Source organism: Hypomesus nipponensis, chromosome 18, assembly GCF_054491055.1.
Source record: "Hypomesus nipponensis isolate SF chromosome 18, ASM5449105v1, whole genome shotgun sequence".
NCBI lineage: Eukaryota > Metazoa > Chordata > Actinopteri > Osmeriformes > Osmeridae > Hypomesus > Hypomesus nipponensis.
The window spans coordinates 18,961,591-18,982,014 of NC_140378.1; the positions used below are offsets into that span (position 1 = coordinate 18,961,591).

Here is a 20,424-nt window from a genome sequence, read left to right on the forward strand (position 1 = left end):
TAGGGACCCCTGAAGGTCGACATAAGGTAAGATTCATGGAGGAATATGTGGGGTGGGGACCCTGGAGGTGGACACCGGGCCAGGCTTCCTGGTGGTCTACTCGAGCAGGGTCTCATGGTGGTCTACTCGAGCAGGGCCTCACGGTGGTTTACTTGGGCAGGGCCTCATGATGGTCTACTTGAGCAGGGCCTCATGGTGGTTTACTTGGGCAGGGCCTCATGGTGGTCTACTTGAGCAGGGCCTCATGGTGGTCTACTTGAGCAGGGCCTCATGGTGGTCTACTTGGGCAGGGCCTCATGGTGGTCTACTTGAGCAGGGCCTCATGGTGGTCTACTTGAGCAGGGCCTCATGGTGGTTTACTTGGGCAGGGCCTCATGGTGGTCTACTTGAGCAGGGCCTCATGGTGGTCTACTTGAGCAGGGTCTCATGGTGGTCAACTCGAGCAGGGCCTCATGGTGGTCTACTTGGGCAGGGCCTCATGGTGGTTTACTTGGGCAGGGCCTCATGGTGGTCTACTTGGGCAGGGCCTCATGGTGGTCTACTTGAGCAGGGTCTCATGGTGGTCAACTCGAGCAGGGCCTCATGGTGGTCTACTTGGGCAGGGCCTCATGGTGGTCTACTTGGGCAGGGCCTCATGGTGGTCTACTTGGGCAGGGCCTCATGGTGGTCTACTTGAGCAGGGCCTCATGGTGGTCTACTTGAGCAGGGCCTCATGGTGGTCTACTTGAGCAGGGTTTCCAGGTGGTCTACATGATGTAGGGACCCCTGGGGGGGTTTACATGGGGCTGTCGAGGGACTCCTAAGTGTAAATCAACACAACAGTCTATTTTCTTATAAATAACAAGATGATGGCATCATTATGTGTCTGAAGTCTCTAGGGGATTTGTTGAATAAAACCATGACAAACCAGGAAGTAAGCGATTGTATTTAACTCTGAAACAAATGCTGACTAAGAGAAGTTTATTTTTGTATCTATACAAAACTACTTTATAACTCCCAAATACAGAATAAAAATAAAATGTTAAGTAAATATGACACTCCATTTAAAATATTCTTTAATATTACTCCATCAACAGAATCCTGAAAACATTCCTTAATATTCAGAAATACACAACACAATCAGGGACAAATGCAATTTTAAAGGTAACTTAGATATGTATGCATTCTCAAATTTGAGTTTATGGGAATAGCAGTAAAATAACATTACCATAAGCTTGGTGCAATGCATGCATAATAGATTGTTGTTTTCACTCTGCATATGGTAGGAGCTGGATTCGCTTCAAAGTGCACCAAATTTGCATGATTCGATGTGAGGGATTCTGGGATTACAGAGAACACCAGTTCCACCCCCCGTTCACCGTGGTACAGAAAGGTATCACGTTCATACAGATGGTGGAGAACATTGTGGAAATACTGCCTTTATAATACAAAAGAGTAAACACAGGAAATATATAGAGACCAAGAAAACGAAATGACAAATATTGCACGACTTTCACACAGCAGTTTGTTCCGAGGCCCAGAAAGAGTAAACATTTCCATAGGACTTATATTTCAGACTTCTTCGATAATCAATGACGTGTTCAGTTTTTAAGTTGGAACAACTTTTCAAGTCCTCGTCAGATTTCAGAAATTTGCAAGGGCATCAATACAGTACACTTCACATGATCTGCGAGATGAGCTAAAACAATACAAAGGCTCCGTTACCAGCCAATCTTGCATCTCCATCATCACATTCAACTTCCATCATTCATTGTCTGAGAATTGCATTCTCCTGTAAGATAAGTCTTCAGTTTCAAGGTACATCAGAGTGAACACACACATCACCGTTCTTTGTGACACGCAAACGCACCCTGCCTTGCTAACAACCACCACCTATACAAAGTTACAACTCGTGGCACAAAGACATACAGATGTTTTCCATTTCCATGAATGCAGGAGATTTCTGCCTTTCAGTCTCGTCTGCCTCCTTCCATCGACAGGGTGAAGGCATAGCCTATGTCTCAGCAATGGGATTTTCACAGCAGTGGGCGCTTTCATGCAGATTTCATGCCCATCAATACAGAGCCGTCCCTCGTCTCATTGGCTAACCAGATTATAATTTAGATCAGGTCGTCCATCTGTTTGCACACTCCCACTCATGGCGCCATGTGTAGTGTAGCGTATGATAGTGCCACCTCATCGTTTTCCCGACATCCACCCAACACAACACCAGAGAAGACAGTCCAAAAGATTTTTGGTTACCGTCTTTCTCTTTCTTGCGCTGCGTTGCTTCGTATTTGGGGTAGGGTTTTATATTCATGTTCGTTTGTGGGATTTCTTTCCAAAATGAATAGATTTCTGGTGAAATTGTTTTGGAGAAAATGACATGAGGTCCGTGGAACATTGTCTCAGAACAAACCGGAACATGTCCAATCCATTTGATTTGTGTTGGTGCAACAGAACACCTTGTTATGGATATGGTGTATGCAGTGCGTCTGATGAAACAGCAGCACACATTCATCAAACAAACAGAAACACTACCGTTTGGCTGAGAGGGGCAGCACCAGGTGGCATGCCTTCCTCCAGACTGATCTTAATAAGTTCTGTTTTGTCCCTTTAATACAGTTACTGGTTTCCTGGTTCCCCATACAACACAGTTCCTGGTTTTCTGGTTCCCCATACAACACAGTTCCCTGGTTTCCTGGTTCCCCATACAACACAGTTCCTGGTTTCCTGGTTCCCCATACAACACAGTTCCCTGGTTTCCTGGTTCCCCATACAACACAGTTCCCTGGTTTCCTGGTTCCCCATACAACACAGTTCCTGGTTTCCTGGTTCCCCATACAACACAGTTCCCTGGTTTCCTGGTTCCCCATACAACACAGTTCCTGGTTTCCTGGTTCCCCATACAACACAGTTCCTGGTTTTCTGGTTCCCCATACAACACAGTTCCCTGGTTTCCTGGTTCCCCATACAACACAGTTCCCTGGTTTCCTGGTTCCCCATACAACACAGTTCCCTGGTTTCCTGGTTCCCCATACAACACAGTTCCTGGTTTCCTGGTTCCCCATACAACACAGTTCCTGGTTTCCTGGTTCCCCATACAACACAGTTCCCTGGTTTCCTGGTTCCCCATACAACACAGTTCCTGGTTTCCTGGTTCCCCATACAACACAGTTCCTGGTTTCCTGGTTCCCCATACAACACAGTGTACCACTCAGGCCCTGGAGACGTCGACTTGAGGATTAGACAATCTGTGGGAGGCCACGGAGGTCCCTGAACTTGAGGTAGCGGTGCATGTGGTTCTTGTGCTGATCAGGGGTGGATGGCGTGGTGGTGAGGGTCTTGTGATGCTGCCTGCCTAATATGGCCAGGTCTGGGCTCTCAGCTGAAGGTCAGGTGCTGGGCTGAACGCTGGGGAAGATGAAGGCTTCCTGCTGTGTCTGGTCTCCCACCATCCTGGAGCTGCTGCAGAATGTCTGGGTCTGGATATGTGTGTGTGTGTATAATACAGTTTGTGTGTGTGTGTGTGTCTCTAGCTCTCTGGCTCTCTTATTTGTCTCTCGTTCTCTGTCAGTTATTTTCCTCTTGTTTTCTGTTTCTCTCTATGGCTCTCAGTATCCCTCTCTCTCCATCTCATTTCCCTCTGTTTCTCTCTGTCCCTCTACCATTACCCTGACCCCTAGAAGTCCACTGATAATACATTTCTTGAACTCATGGAAACACAGCTAGTGTGTTTGTGTGATAGTGGTGTTAACTGTAATTGTGGTCTTACACATCATCAACAGCAGTAACCTCTGGCCTTCATGCGGGCTACAAAACAACTACAAACATTTCAATAATTATTTATTTGAGCCCTCACAAATTGAGCAATCTTTACTCTTTCATAAAGGGCATCCAGAATCATCTCACAAATTGTTCACCTGCTGTTCAACCATGATGACTTACTAATGTCAGATAAAATATCTAACGTAGAGTAATTAAATGTATTCTAATGACAGCTGCCTGTACCTGAACTAAAACCGAGCAAATTGCGGAGTCCTAGCCGATTCCTATCCATGATAAAATGTAACCCTTTAATGAAATGCGAGTAATTAAAGTAAAAGCCTAATCAAATAGTACCTGAGTGTCAGTCACCACAGTGACATGGAATTGAAAATGTCGTCCTTTCTCTGCTCTGAGTTACATTGTAATACGAAGCCATTTAAAAACAGATCAGTTTGCCAAGCCCCACAGGAGAGGGTGATACTTAATCAACTAATTGACACAACAAAGACCTTTTCTAATGTGTGTTTTCAATTAAAGCTGAATGCTGAATTTAATAACACTGAACCCTGTGTTAATCCTTAATTATTCAAGAGAATTATGCATACCATGCTTATACTACATACTACATATAGTTGAAGCTAGCAAAACGTTTTTCAATGTTTTGAAAAGCAAAGGATGTAAATACTTTACAGTACTAAAGCACTGGATCAACTCCTATATTCCATGAGCATGAATGGTCCGAACATGACTAGCCTTTATACTTTACTTGGGTGACTGCCAACAAATTATCAAAGAAGTTAATAATATCCTCATGTACAGGTCAGTTTTTCAAACAGCCACCAACTTTCCGAGCATTGCTCCGCGACAAACACAACAGATTAAATGTGCAGGATGAAGTAACTTCCTCAAAACGTATTGGTACTGTTAGTGAGGTGTGTGTGTGTCTGGAAGTGGGTGATGACAGAGATGACAGAAGATAAAGGAATCAGTCCCTTTATTTGACTTGGACGAACTCAGGGCTTGAGGCATAACTATGGTCAATCCATGCTCTCTATCAGGCTGTGCGGAGAGGGGAGGGGTGTGTGTGTGATGTGGTTACAGGTCATTGTTGCCCCACAGATGAACTAAGTGACAATAATTGAGTTAAGAGGGGAAACAAATGATGTCATGAGCGCATGAAGTGGAATGAGACGACTGATTTATTTTCCAAAACATTACATGCCAGAGCAAATCAGTTTTGTCCGAGATAGGGGGACGGTACTGAGGTCTAACTGTTCTCTGAGGAGTCTCCTGCCCTCCTCAGTGAACTCAGAGGACTTGACTGTGTGTTTGCCAAATCGGAGCAGAACAAGACAAGTTTTCATCAGGAGGTGTTGTGAATTCGGTGATTCGACGGTTTGCTCGGTTCCTCGACTCCAACGCTGTGTCATGTGTGGACTGTGCTGGACAATGACTCGTGCCTTTTGATCTGTGACGGAGCAGTTCACTCAACACGCCAATCAGATGTTACCATGACATCAAAGAGCACAGGATGCTTCATGTATCATAATGCCAAATAGGTCACAGAGCCTCAAGTCAAATTTACCCTCCGATCATAAAACCTTAACCAAAACCAGGCGCTAAACCAAAGTGTTAATCATATCAAGCACCATGAGAATGCTACAAGATCTATTAGTGGAAGTGAAACGTGTTGGGGGCTGTCCTCAGTGTTGCTGTCGGTACTGTAAGAACACTGGCTATGTTCAGCCATCTTGTTTTCCCGGCTCATCTGCCTCAGTGTGACCTGGTACACACAGTTTGTGGTGCCAGTGGAGATAAAGCCACAAACGTAGTTGGTATTGATTATGTCACTTCCGGTGTGATGCGGGGGGGGGGGGGGGCTGCAGTAGTGGGGGCTCATCACGAGAGTACTTTATTAAAAGAGCTGAAGGACAATGTTGTTGTTGACATTCAACTGTTAGGTATTACTTTCCCATTTGGATGACAAAAGACAAAAAAAAGACGCACGATTAAAGTAACAAAAGGTTCCATTTGCTCCTGTCCTTTATCCAACGGAGGACTTCAGAGAAGAGACTATAATTGCTCTGTGATGAAAGTGGACACAATTATTTCCCTGTGATGACACAGATGCACCCATTTCAAAGAGAGGCTGCAACTTCAGATGAAGTTTACTTGATTAAGCGTAAGTGGAGCAGGCACGAGTGTGTGTGTGCGCGTGTGTGTGTGTTTGTATGTGTGTGTGTGTGTGTGTATATATGTGCATGGGTGTGTGTGTATATATATGTGTGTGTATGTATATGTGTGTGTATGTTTGTGTGTGTGGGTGTGTGGGTGTGTGGGTGTGTGTGTGTGTGGGTGTGTGTGTGTGTGTGTGTGTGTGGGTGTGTGTGTGTGTGTGTGTGTGTGTGTGTGTGTGTGTGTGTGTGTGTGAATTAGTATACAGGGGCTACCAACACAACGTATCATATTTATAAGGCAACACATGACTCCTCCTACTGGGTTTCTGCCGCCACCATCTGTCGCTCCGACGGTCCGGTCAACCAATCAGCCGCTGCTTTAATTCGATCACCATTTGCTCCTCAGCTGTCAAGGAGCTTGATTTTCCCTCGTCAAGTGTTTTTTGTGAGGTCGATCTCTTTTGTCGGCACATCTGTTTTACATAAGATGTCCTGTTGCACTGTGGGAAAGTGTCCCAGTTTTGACTGTATGGTGTGACTTGTGAAGACCGGGCTTGCTGAGGTTGTCATTTCACCGTTTTTGAAAAAAGTTTCCCTTTCTGTAGGTGTGTGGTTAGCCAAGATTAATGTTCATATCTGTTGAGAATGAGTCACGAGGCTGGATGACTCATGTGGGGCTGGTTGAAGTCGTATAGATTGTTCAAAGTTCTGATTCCCACAGGTGAGAGAAGAATTATAGTTCTAATGCTCAGTTCTAGAGTTTGTTTTCACCCTGAACATTCCGTGGTCTTTGGATCAGTGGTGTTCTGAGACTCTGCTGGGTTTGGCTCCCAGGCACAGAAATAAGAGAGGATGTTTAATATGCATTTACTGAAATACATTATGAAACTGGCTAAAGGGATATTGTAGCTGTGCATATCATTGCCAATGAAGTACATTGGATGTGGGCTTTGCCTTGAGCTAACCATAGAATTAGAATTCAATTTTCTGTGGCGCTAACACTTTACTCTGACTAATGCATTTGGCTACATTAAAAAGTCAAAAATCTAATTCGAAAACTAGCCTGTGTTGTTGTAACTCGGAGCAGAGCTTCATACTCGAGTTGTACTAAACAACATGTTACCTGATGTTGACTATAACAGACAGTCAAAAGCATAGCATTGATAAAACTAACATTTGTGATTGCAAGACTCATACCATCTAGCCAGCTCAACACTTGGATTCCGTTCATGTTTTTCATTATACTGCAGTGTATTGTGGGAAGAGGATGGACTGACGTCCTGATTGCTTGTTATGGTAAGCATTTCTATTGTTCCTCGCAACCCAATTATAGAACAAAGGCATACCTATTGAAAGTGTTTGAGCTGGGGGGAAAACACACAACCGTAAAGGAAACACAACAAAAACGTCTGCTGCATTTTCAATGGTGTTTGACCTGAGAGAACACATCTCACTTCATATAACATGAGAGCACATATTGTGTATGTTTGCACTTTTGAAATACCTTTGGGAAAGTGCATTTTCTGGGTCACGGGCTAGGGAAATGCATAGCCTCCGATGAATAAGTCATGCGTTTTAGTCACCAATAGACAGTAGCAGACATTTGCTTTGGAAGGTACAGGCTGCATAAGGATGCAAACTGGTGCTTTTATCAAGTTTGGTGGTTGTTTCTGGATACAGGCCTCCCTGAAACACGTTGTTTAACGCTTCAGGCTCCCGTTTCTGGTTTGCTGCGGTTGTTTTTAATGCATCAGAGAAACTATGCATTCCTCTGAATATTTCCTAACGTGCAATGGGGCCTCCAACAAACCCAGGACTATGCCACGTATAACATAGACAAAGTATAACATGTTTGTTCAGGAGAGACTTTTATCCTAAGGGATGTAGATGGGGGGATTTGAACCTGCGACCTCCTGATCTACAGTCAAATAATCTGCCACTGAGCTACATCCTGCTCTTACACAGGCTTGGTATAATTTATTATTTTGCAAAATATAATTCGGCTCAAACTTATGATTTTTAGACAGGTTTTTAAGGTGGGAACGTGTTTAACTGTTGAGAGGAGGGAGACGTAGAGTACCATAAAAATACTGTCTAGTATTGATACTCCGGTTTGAGACCCCTTTGTAATGGGTGTTTCATCTTCTGTTGGATTCCAAAGTCCTAATGCTACTTGAAAGAGATGATTCCACTGGTGTTTCTAGGTCAGTGGCTTTCATCCAACTTAATGGGAACGGTAAATTATGAATGGAGAAGCACTCGAGGACGCGTGGACGAGGATGACGAGGATTATTCTGGCTCGCCTTCATCCTCCGGTGGACAAGCAAAGGGATTTCCCACCCGTGGATGAGGGCGGAATTAGCCACAATTGGTAGATGACCAGATGATGGTTGTGGGCTCGTCCTACAGGAGACTGGATGCCTGGAGAAAGAGGGCGGTGACGGAGGCGGAGGGCTATAATGATGACGATAAAAAATGACGTTGATGACGATGACGACGTGAAGATCTCTGAGCCATTTACGTGACACTGTGATTGCTTTATCAATCTTCGTAAGAGTGGCACCCATGACTTGCAGAGAAAAACTGTTGGTTCGTACAAAGCCATGATAATGATAGTGGGGTGTGAATGGGATGTGGGGATTGTTGTTGTGGCTGGCTAATGGTGACCGTCACAGATGATGCTCCAGTACTGTACAGGGGAAACTCTTCATTTGGTATAATCTTTATAATCCTGTTTGTATTTGCAGGATGTTGTTCAATCCGAGTTTCTCAGTTTCTAAGCTGTGGTTTCTTGATTGCTGACAGGAATAGGCGGCTGTGGGAGTGAGCTGGGAAGAACAACACACAAACCCTTCGATGGATCCTCCAGTTAGAGAATCAGTCTCCCTCTGTCTCGGGTCCATCACTGAACCAGCTCCACGTCTCAGATAGCTCAGCAGGACCAGGCAGGGGAGGGACAAGGGGAGGGAGGAAGAGGAGAGTAGAGTAGAAAGGGTGCTGAGAGGGGTCTAACTCCGGCATTAAAGTAAATTCAAATGCATAATTCATGTCCGTCTGTGTCAAAATATCATTTACGTGTGCTGTGTTGACTTTCAGCTCGTAAAATGAGAGGGACATCATAAGAAAACGAAGGAAAACAAGTCAGAAGCTTTTCTCTTCCTGGTCTGAAACGGAGGACTAGCCTATGACATGCCCCCTTCGACTTATTGGCTATCAATTATTTATTGTCAGATCTGCTATTCTTTATCTGTGTGTTAAGTAGGCTCCGTCAGTGAAATATCCCATCCATCTTCAAAGTCAGGTAGCTGTTAAAGGATTTTTAAGGTGCCATTCACCATTCCAGACGCATAAACGAAAGCATAATCTATTCTGAGAAAGAGAGTTCTCGGGCAAGTTCTGGTGTAGGTAAGATTGTTTTCTATCCTAATTATGCAGGCAAGTACTGTTCTCTGGACATCTCAAAATATTCTCAAAAACCCTAACAATCATTTTAAATGTTAACATAACGTTAGATACCATGTAGTTAATCTGCTTTTCAAAAGACTTTATAAAGACTATCCTTTGATAATAATCTTCACTGTCGGCGTGAAGGCTTCCAACTCTCCAGTTTGGGATTGCCTGTCGTGATTGTCACATTAGCACAACAGCAGCCCCTAGTGGTTTGCTGAGGTAGTGACTCTCCAACCTGGCCACATCGTCTCTGTTTATGTTCCTGAGGATCTGTGGTCTCTCCGTGTGTAGATAGTAATGGCTGATGAGGCCTTCAGGGCAACATCTTACACCGAGTGGAGATATCCTCAGGGCAACATTTAGATGATGAAGCTTCTCTGGTCTCCTTGGACGGCACATTCATACACATTACATTAGCTGTAATTTAGGGTCAGAGGGAAGACATGCTGACAGATTTTAGACTATTGCTGCGCAAATCTTCAAGGTAATTACCAAAGTTCAAAAAAATATTTAAATGTCTGCATGTCTTTTCAGCCATTGGTTTATTCATACGTTGATTTAAAAACATGTACATGAACTTGAATCGTACTACTGGGAGAACGCAAATTTTTTTTTTTTATCCAGCATTTTTCAGTTTTGGAAGGAACCACCTTTCTTTTCAATTTTTTTTACATCTTTGTGCAATCAGAGAGCATGCTCTCGGATTTAGTAGTGTGATAGATAGGATCTTTCCCCAAAACTCCCTTCGTATCTGCACCCCATATCTGTATGCATAGGGAGAGGGGGAGCAGGAGGAGGAGGAAAAGGCACATATGACCTGCTCCACTTTTATTTTGATTTATAGGGCTGGTGGAGAGCATCATCACAGAATCGCTTCATCTTCTCAGCTTTATTACACCACATTTGTTTTCATTGTACTCCCAAGGCCTGGACTGAATACATTAGAGATTTCCCAGGAGGCTTCTGGACTCCCCATCAGCCGTCAAAGACAAAGGAATGATGGGGTTTTTTTTGTGTTTTTTTTTTAATTTTTCAAAAAGTATTAGATGCTACCGTTATGGCCTTCCTAATATGTAATTACTGTACCATCATTAAGGAAGAATTGCTTGCCATGATGAATTGAGTTAATTTAACTATTCTGCTGGGAATAATGCAAAGCAAATGGAGAATGACTCAGTGACCGACAGTGGAAGTTCAACTGTCCAAAAGTAAGGAGATACACATTGTAATGCAAAAACATCCCAAATATATTTGGCCAAACCACGACGACATCATCTTCCGTTAAATCTCACACTCGAGTCTCCCTCAACAACACCGTTCTTCACAACTCCAGAACTGGATTCCTCCCCAGCACAAACCTGAACGTCTCCTTCCAGGTGGCTCCCTCCCTCCCCAGCTTCTGGAGATTTATCTGACAAGGCCTTTACCCTTTCAAGTGCTTAACAGTCGTTTGGAAGAGCCTCGAGGCGATCTCGGCTCCAAAATCGGATTCCTTGTCTGCAAGATGACTAGGATCTGATCATCAGGCTGAAGATAAAACCCCAATTGGGTTTAGCATAGAGGGGGTCAGTGCAGGGGCAAGGTACAGTATCATTCATCACTAGGCTAGGATGCTTTGGAGTGGGGTGGGGGTGGGGTCTGTTTTAAAAGTTCAAAGGTCAAATTGACAGACATGTTTTGGGGTTTGTCTGGACACAATGGGTCCATAAAGGAACCTATAAAACCAGATGGTTTGAGCATTCGTCTTGATGCGATCAGAAGAGTCAAGGATTCTGTCCCACAACGTGGAAGGACTATTGAACATCCTGCACACACAGTACCTACATATGGTACATTCATAACAGGGTTTTTTTGGGGGGGGGGGGTGGAACTGCAGAACACAGAAGATCAAGCAGCAAACCTCAGATGCAAATTAGCATTTAATCTCAGCGTGCAGATATTTTCTTTCATGGCTGTGTCTTATCAACTATATTTCCACCACATTCTGATAGCGTAGTTATCGTAACAACTCCTCTATTGTTTTCTGGCGTCTCCAAGGGCTGGCGCTGGAGATAGAACTACCGTGCGGCTGAAAAGACCCCGATTGCTCTCATCGCAGATAACGATCTCTTAAACTCCGCCAATCTTTACATTGTCGAGCTCCTTTTAACTTTTACGTATTAATCTGCCGGAATTGTAATTGGCGTTGGCCCTCACGTCGACCACCACACTGGGGAACGAACGTTTGTCCTTGTGCTATGCAAAAAATACTAAATATTCCACTCGTGTCCTGAACATCCAAAAGCTGAGTGTGAGAAAGCTATCATCTTACTTCAAGGACAGACATCCAGTTAGGCTTGCTCTGCTACAGTACATACATGCACTGGAGAAGGAGTCTCAGAGATACCCTGTGATTGAATTCCCAAGGACAGTGAAAAGAGGTGTGTGTGTGTGAATATTGAAGGTAACAAAAGAGGCATGAAATACTTTGCATACCTTACTGTGATACCTAGTACTATGGTGTACATACTGCACAGTTAAAATAAATATAAATTATTGAAACTTTAGTGTGGTTTAGTGACATAAGAAATAGAGGAGCCCATTCTGACAACATGCATGACAAGGATTCTTGGCAATGGATGTCTATGGTTTTTCTTGAACAGAAAGCCACCAGCATTGCATTGGTCACTAATTGAGCTCAGCAACAATGCAGTCCTACATGTCCCTTTTAAATTACATGGTCTTTTCTTTCCTGGAGGTTGAATAATATCCCTCCCAGAACCCCCTGTATAATAATGCCCTGGATTCTCTATGGGGACCCGGGGATATGTGTCAATCAAACTCAGCACAGACAGCATATATTTACATAGTCAACATCCAGACATATTGGGTTTCCTTTGAAATCTGCACCCTTATTTCACAAAAAAAAACGTAATAAATACAAAAGAAGTGTGTGATTCTCAACAACAAAAAAACTCGATATTATAATTTTTCATGAGTTTTCCTTATTTGGAGGGGCGCTTTTGTTTACGTAATTCGAGTTTAGTACTCCCAAGCGTAGTGGGAGAAGGTGAAGCCTCCATGTTCCTGCTGGGGCTCCATGTTCAGGCAAAGAGCTCCCCCCAAAGGGGAGCCGTGGTACTACATGCCCAGATGCAACATTTTCATCCAATATATTTATGCATTTCTATCAAAATGGAAATGCTACGTTTGATACAAGACAGGAGAGGAATAGACTCTGGCTAACATTATTGATTCTGCTTCTTTGTATGCTGTGTGCCTTGCGTTTGAGCGCAGTTCTGGACCTGTTTCACAGTTACACTGCATGAACACACTTCGAGATTAATATTTCTATCCAATCAGGAGTGTCACACACTACATAATATGAAAAAGCACAGACAGACCTAAAGGAAAATGAAACAGGAAAATAAATAACCATCTGTATTTTATGTACAAATATGTTTTGATGATGGGCACAATCACATCTCCCTGTTATCTTAGTGTCAGTTGAAAACACAGTGTTTGTTCTAACATGGCATCTTAACAATAACTTCATGACATGGTTAGGTGTATTCCCAATGTTCGAAATCCGTGCAAAAAGTGTGAACAAATGACACTATTGCTCTCTCTCTCTCTCTCTCTCTCTCTCTCTCTCTCTCTCTCTCTCTCTCTCTCTCTCTCTCTCTCTCTCTCTCTCTCTCTCTCTCTCTCTCTGTCTCTCTCTCTCTCTCTCTCTCTCTCTCTCTCTCTCTCTCTCTCTCTCTCTCTGCAGCACTGAAAAAAGATATATTGTCTCTGTTTTCATAGCGCATGCATGTGATGCTAAGATGGAGGCTCCTCTATGGAGGGGCACCATGACTGAGTGCAGTAGATTGCCTCTGCAGGGTCTACTTTAAATCAAGATCAGGAGGGTGAATCAGAGAGACAGGCCAATCTCACCGCTAAGACTACCGGGCCCTACTCTCATCTGAAATCCAATATCATGCAAACCTGGTGTAATCCCTCACAGAGAAGTGACATCAGACCTCCATTTTATGTTGGGTAGGGGGTTCTCACAGGGGTATAAATGTTGTAGTTGTGCTGAATTTCTCTCCACACAGAAGACGAGTCACCACAGGGCTCCTCCCACATACAGTGGCAATTAGAATTTTATTTTGGGGAAACGTAAATTGCGGGATGGGATTTTGTGTTAGGGTTTAAATTATTTGGTAAGCAATTTGAGATTCAAATGTGAATTGGAAGACACATTTGTCGTTCTAGTTATGAAATCCGAACGTGTATTTCTTTCTTTCTTCTGTTTTTGTCTGCCATACATGGCTGATCACTGTAAAGGTCAAGTGCTATGGACTGGAACATTGCAGTGGATGGGAGTCTGGCTGACCTAAAGTCTTATTATTCTGTAAGCTCATTTGAATATTGGAGACGACATAATAAAAAATAAAAAACAATGCACGTATCTGGTCTTATTGTGCTTGTGTGTTGAAAGTTATTTTCTGCTTTATTGACTGTTTAAATGTGCACTGTAGACTACCATAGGACTTAATGTAAAACAACTTATTGAATAGCACTTGGGTATAATTCTGATCATTCACAGATCATTCACACATTCTACGGAACACCGTAGAGCAAAGAGACAATTCCACAGATTTAGATACTCATACTGAAGTGTTATACTGGCAGGCCATGATTACGGTTACTGAATATGACGTGAGGGGCGCGTGAAAGGGAAAGTAAAATGAGCGGCGCAGGGACCCAGCAAGCGCAGATGGGCCCATGAGTGAGTGCGTGCACGCGCACCCTCGTTGTATTGGAATATTTTTCCAAACAAGTACAGTCTTGAGCCCAACGCGAGGACAGCATGGAGATGCATTCGTCATCGATTTGTGGGCTTATTGTTCTGTTTTTAGCGTTTGTACATTTCAGTACTGTTTGTACCGCAGAATCCGAAAGCAATTTTACAGGTGAGTTTTGCTAAGGCTGTAGCTAATTAGTCCATGTTTTATACACGAAAGAAATGTATTATCTTGATCATTATCAACTTTGAGGTAAGCCTAATTATTCATGTATTTTTTGTTACTTACTGACTGATTTCTCTAGCGATCTCGTGAAGCGTATCTAATTCTTAAAGTAGGACAAAATAACTTAGTTTCTTAGACCAAGTGCTTTTTGTAAACAATGTTTCTTTTTTTGACATTCTGTGCTTCATATTTGTGATTGTCAACATGATCTCAGTTCGCCTGAGTTCACTAAAGAGATTCCTCTCTCTCTCTCTCTCTCTCTCTCTCTCTCTCTCTCTCTCTCTCTCTCTCTCTCTCTCTCTCTCTCTCTCTCTCTCTCTCTCTTCTCTCTCTCTCTTACTCTCACTCTCTGTCTCTCTCTCACTGTCAGTGACTCTCCCCAAGGCTGGTCACTGTCCACGGCGTCTGAATGTGGTCCCATCTAAGAGGGCATGTGACTGTGACCAGGATTGTCCAGGAGACCACAAATGTTGCGTCTTCGACTGCGGTGCTGTTTGTGTCCCTCCTGTCTTCAGTAAGAAAGACGAACAATACGCATGAACTTAATTGCTGCATAAAACATGAAGTTATTTTGGGCTTTTGTGCGGAGGCCACATGCCTAAGATAATAGACCATAAAAAACTGCCATTGAATTAAAAATGTTTAAACAATTATTGCTCTCAAAATCCTAGTGTAATTTTATGTTTTCTGACAGTCTAGATGAAGCATTGAAATCTTACTGACGTGAGCTCACAGTAGGATGTACCTGACACGTTGTGTGTTTCCAAAGGGAAGCCAGGAGTGTGTCCTCGCCGGCGATGGGGAGCAGGGATGTGTGCGGAGTTCTGCTCTGATGACACCGACTGTCCCAACAATGAGAAATGCTGTCATAACGGCTGTGGGCATGAATGCATCGCCCCCTACACAGGTAAACATCAGGGGCTGAGGGGTTTGTTGTAAAATTACACTGGGTAACTGCGCTTACCATGTAGGGTGAAGCCTTACAGCAGCTCCCCATGTTTGAATCCGGCTCGCAACATTGCTGCATGTCTTCCCCCCTTTGATTCTCCCCTGAATCTCCTGTCAATCTCAACTGTTAAGAAAAGGCCCCCAAAGAATCCTTAAATAACCTTTTGTAAAAGACGGTTTTCCCGGAACTTAGAATCTTCTCCCTGTTGCCATAGTGAAGCCAGGCCGCTGTGCCCAGCCCAAGGGGACACCCATGTGTGCAGAGTACTGTTACCATGACGGCCAGTGTCCAGAAGAGCAGAAGTGTTGCCGGACAACTTGTGGCCACTCCTGCAGCGAGCCATGCTGATTGGTTAGGAGGTCAAGGAGGTCAAACATTCTGAGTTTGAGGTTTTAAAGTACTACTGTATGTCGTCGGTTCATCTGAAACCAAAGGAGTGCCTGATTTTATTAAACAGGCTTTACGTGTTTTTGTAGGCTATGAGGTAGTGAATGTTTTTTATTGTTTGTACTGTTATCACCAAAATAAAAGTTTCAACGTAAAACTTTCATGCCTCTTCTTGTTCCTGAGCGCACTGCCAGAGAACCTGCTTCCAGAGATGCACCTTATATGGTCCGACTTTGCTGCAAAAACAGATGATGAAACAATCCAAGAATGAGAACTGCTCAAGTACACGATCTCCTGGAGATCTGACCCAGACTCTGTCTGTCTGCCTCTGGTTGAGGCAGGGCTGCAATGTCCCACTGCTCTCACTCCTAGCCTCACCCCCACTCCCTGCCTCACCCCAGCCTCACCTCCACTTCCTGCTTCACCCCAGCTTCACCTCCACTCCCTGATTCACCCCAGCCTCACATCCACTCCTAGCCTCACCACCACTCCAAGCCTCACTTCCACTTCCAGCCTCACCCCGATCTCCACTCTCAGCCTCACCCCCATCCTCACTCCCCCCCACCCCCTCCCAGTTCCATGCAAGCCTGTTATGTTTAGGCCAGAACGCTGCTAGGCCAGCGTTCATGTGGAATGCAGAGGGATTTTTTTTTCTTCTTCTTTTTGCTCCACAGTACGGTGCCAAACACGTGCGAGAGAAAAAGGGGGGGGGATTGCTGACTCGCCAAAGAATGAAACCTCAGTTTCTTTCTAAACTTGGCAGGAATCAAGTATGTTTACTGAGAAAAGTAGGTACTCACACCTGGGGTGTCCTTGGCTTAACACACACACACACTACAGCTGCCCTGATGTTAGTTTCCTCCAGGTTCACAATGATTCTTATTGAGAGACTTGTTGCTCTTGTTGGTTAGTTATAACGGATTTAAACTTTTGTACTTGCTGTGGAATATTTTACTGTTGATTGTTCTTCTACAGGTACACTCTTGCACTTTTTGGGTTTCATGTTGTTTAATTAATTGTAACCTGTTTAACTGCATGCTCTTATGGTTCTTCCCTTTGGCACTTATTTGGTTTTTCACAATGTATGCTTCATGTTTTGGCTGCTTGCAATGTTTGGGGCTACCTCGTTGTTATGATCAGTGACCTATGCTCTTTTGTAAAGCTCTCTCTTGGAAGTCGCTTTGGATAAAAGCGTCTGCTAAATGCATAAATGTAAATGAGTCAGAGGGATTGAACTGATCCTATTCTTAGGAAACTTTGATCAAGTTCTCATACTGGACCGATAGAAATAACAAACAAGGTCATTCTCACCCACAAAACACATAATATGCACACATCTTGATATTGGCATGTGTAAACCAAACAACAACTATGTGTTCTTATCATATATTTATTGAAAGACAATAATAAATATCCCAGGTTTCCCTCACATATTCATAAATTCACCTTCCTCTTGGTACAATCCACTCATTGTATAAACCAGAGTTTTACTACTGCAATGGTATCTTGCACAGAAAACACAAGTGAAGACATCAAAGTTACCATTTGATGTAGTTGGTAGTTAGTAAGGATGTATGTAATGTCATAATACTTTATCTTGAAGATGTGTTAATATAAATGCAATGCAATTTTTCAGGGGCATAATTTTCAACAAAAATGCATCAACTGGTTCTTTGAGTAACAAGTAATTGAACCCCTTCCAAACCAACCAAAGGCAACTATTTATGAAACATTGTGTCAGTCATTGCATCAAACATTTCAACATGCATTCATCGATTGAATTGAAAAGATTAGTTTTATTTAGATACTGTAGAAGGAAATGAAACAATCATTCATACTGAATTATATCAGTTACAGTTAATGATGGTGACTATAGGCTAACCATATGGAGTAATTGGCAGGCAATTCACCATAGATAAATCCAACTCTACTGGGGTAATATAGAAATTGCTCGAATCAGAATAACAGAACACTGAAAAGCTCGTGTGCGCCCCCAAGTGGACAGAGAAGGAATGGCTTGAAGAGGACTACATCATTTAGTACGGTCTTCTCTGGGAAGGTTTTCATGGTGAGAGGTTAACTTCCATACTAAGCCAATTAAGTATCCAGGAAACTGTGTTTTGTGGCTAGAAAAATCTTGATAAGAATGATTAAACATAGACTTAGCTGCAAGTGATGCGTGTGCATCATCTCGCAGTTTCTTCTTCTGTCTTTTCTCTGCCCCTGACTCCTGCTGTCTTTTCGAGGACATTTCCCCCAAAAAATTGACTTATAGCCGAGTCAAACTTGTCAAACGTCATCAGGCGGCAATCCAACAGATCATAGGGAAGGATACCCATGAGGAGCTTGGGAAGTTGATTGTGTTTGGGTTAGTTACTTTCTTAAATATATCTCTCGAATATATCTCTTGTTCTGGCTGTTTTACATTTACATTTATTCATTAAGCAGACACTTTTATCCTAAGCGACTTCCAAGAGAGAGCTTTACAAAGTGCATAGGTCACTGATATATTTGTTGATATACATGCCTAAAAAGTGCCAAATATTTCTATACTGAAACAACATCGGCATTATAACTATCATGACTATGATGATTTTTCATTAGGATATTGTTGGTTCCCCTCTCAACACTTGGTGCCCCAGGCAGAGCTTGATGGGCCAGGTGGGAGCGCAGGCACTGTTCACTAGGGCTATAATGTGCAGACACACGTATGTGATTTCCCTCTCTGCTGACTCCTGCAGGCCCCGCATTCACAATCTGATGAAGTCAGTTAGACATAACAGTTTCCTGGGGCACAGGCCCCTAATTCATATCCCTTTTTTTCTTTCAAGCTTGCTGCGCACAATTCAATACTAGGCTATAGAAACTCCCCTTGCTTAACCCCCTATACAACAGTTCAGGGACGCAAGTTTGATATCAGCTTTGGCAGGAACATCAATAGTTAATGCGAGCGTGCACATTTTTTTCGCTTTCATTTGAGTGCAAATACTGTTTTTTTGACATTCATGTAATATTGTTTTTTATGTTTTAGTCAAAATAAGATGATCAGTAGGCCTATCATATAGAAACTATCTTTAGTTTCGTAATGTTTTCTTAGCCTACCTAGCTTAAGTTAACTCCCCAGCTGACACCCAACATTGCAACACTGTGAATGAGCTGGTGGGTTAACTTAACTGGTTATGTTGCATAACCTGCTTTCTGGAATACCCCTCTGGACTTCTGTGTCCGTGCTGCAGTGGCTATTTGGTAAGCTCAGAACAGCATGCTGACATGGAATTCTGCGTGCATGTAGGTTTGGGTTTTTGCTTAAAAACTTTTACAAGCGTTGATTGAGATACTGCGTTAATTTTCCGGGATTATCAATGTAAATGAATGCACTGACTAATAAACTCAACTGTCAAAACTCAAACTTTATATTTTACTGGGGCACCTCCGATTTATACTGGGGCACGTGCACCAGTAAAAAGGGTCTAACGACGCCCCTGGAAGTCACCATGTGATGGTTTCATTATTGTTGTTACAATAAGTAGGCCTATCCACAGGGCCGGCCCAAGGCATAAGCGAACTATGCGGCTGCTTAGGGCCGCTGAGGCTACCAGAGGGCCCCCAAGAGCAAATGAAATTACAGTTTAATGTATTATGTAAAAATATACAACTGTTAACATACCCACAAAACAAATGGCAGGCTAGCCTATAAAAACAAACAGCCTGTCTAGATTATCTATTGAAAGAACTGGAGGGGCAGGTGCTCATGCGTTTACAAACTCAACTAGTTTACATGGCTACAGGCGTTTTCACGATCTGTTCTTCCATTCCTTGCAAATGAGCGTCAATAAAAAGCAAAAGAGAGAGCTAGCTAGCATTGACATTTGCTCGTCGCTTAATCCATGATTTAGATTAGAAGACCGTAGCCTACTGTTAAAGCAAACTTGTCTAAAGACACGTTAGCATGTTAGCACAGCTAGCCTAGAATACAGTGTTTCTAAGGTTAAACGCCATCCTAAAATAAACACCGCTCTCAAATAAACACCACACCAAAAATGAACATTGTGTAATAAACGCTGCAGCGTTTAATCAAAGAAACACTGTAGTTCAATTCCAAAAGGCAGTGTGGAAGCTGAACTGGGGGTCAGCCCTATGTTCCCACAGCCCTATGTTCACACATTTCTAAGGATTTTTTTTTCACTGACAAATTTGAAAATTAGGCCCTATGTTCCCGCAAACCAATGTTCCCGCAGACCTATGTTCCCGGCCCGCAGACGTATGTTCGTTTAGAGTTAGGGTTAGGGTCAAGAGAGTTTGGAAGGTAGCTAGATATATAAACTGTAGATAGAGTAGAAGAAGTAGTCGACATAAATATTTAGTATTTTAATGAGATGAGTTGACTGAATAGCTCCATCTTGTGACTCCACTAATAAGCTAATTCCAATCACCTGTGTAAGAGACTGAGTTGGCGCGTGTCTGTGTGGTTGCCATGGCGCAGCTTTGACGAGCTGGGCAGAGAGAATAACATAAATGTATATATTTTCAGAGACCCAAAACTCTGCCGAAAACAGAGATATTCTTTATATGTCTGCGCGGTCAGAAATACAACTTTCTGCTTTTTCTGAGACATTTGTCACCAGATTTGCATTGGTCTCTATGAGGAGAGAGTTGGACTTTGTCTCACTCTTGTGGGGCTCTGATCAAATGTGCAAGTCTGTTGGATTCCACAGAC

General features: G+C 43.1%; 1 protein-coding gene across 1 annotated transcript; it reads left to right on the top strand.

Annotated features, from left to right (window-relative positions):
* Nucleotides 1–14,163: 14,163 nt before the first annotated feature.
* Nucleotides 14,164–15,864, top strand: wfdc2 (WAP four-disulfide core domain 2). Its single transcript, XM_084680273.1, has 4 exons — nt 14,164–14,314; nt 14,742–14,885; nt 15,141–15,278; nt 15,535–15,864. The coding sequence occupies exons 1-4, from the start codon at nt 14,212–14,214 to the stop codon at nt 15,666–15,668; spliced, it is 519 nt and encodes a 172-aa protein (XP_084536399.1). The 5' UTR covers nt 14,164–14,211; the 3' UTR covers nt 15,669–15,864.
* Nucleotides 15,865–20,424: the final 4,560 nt, after the last annotated feature.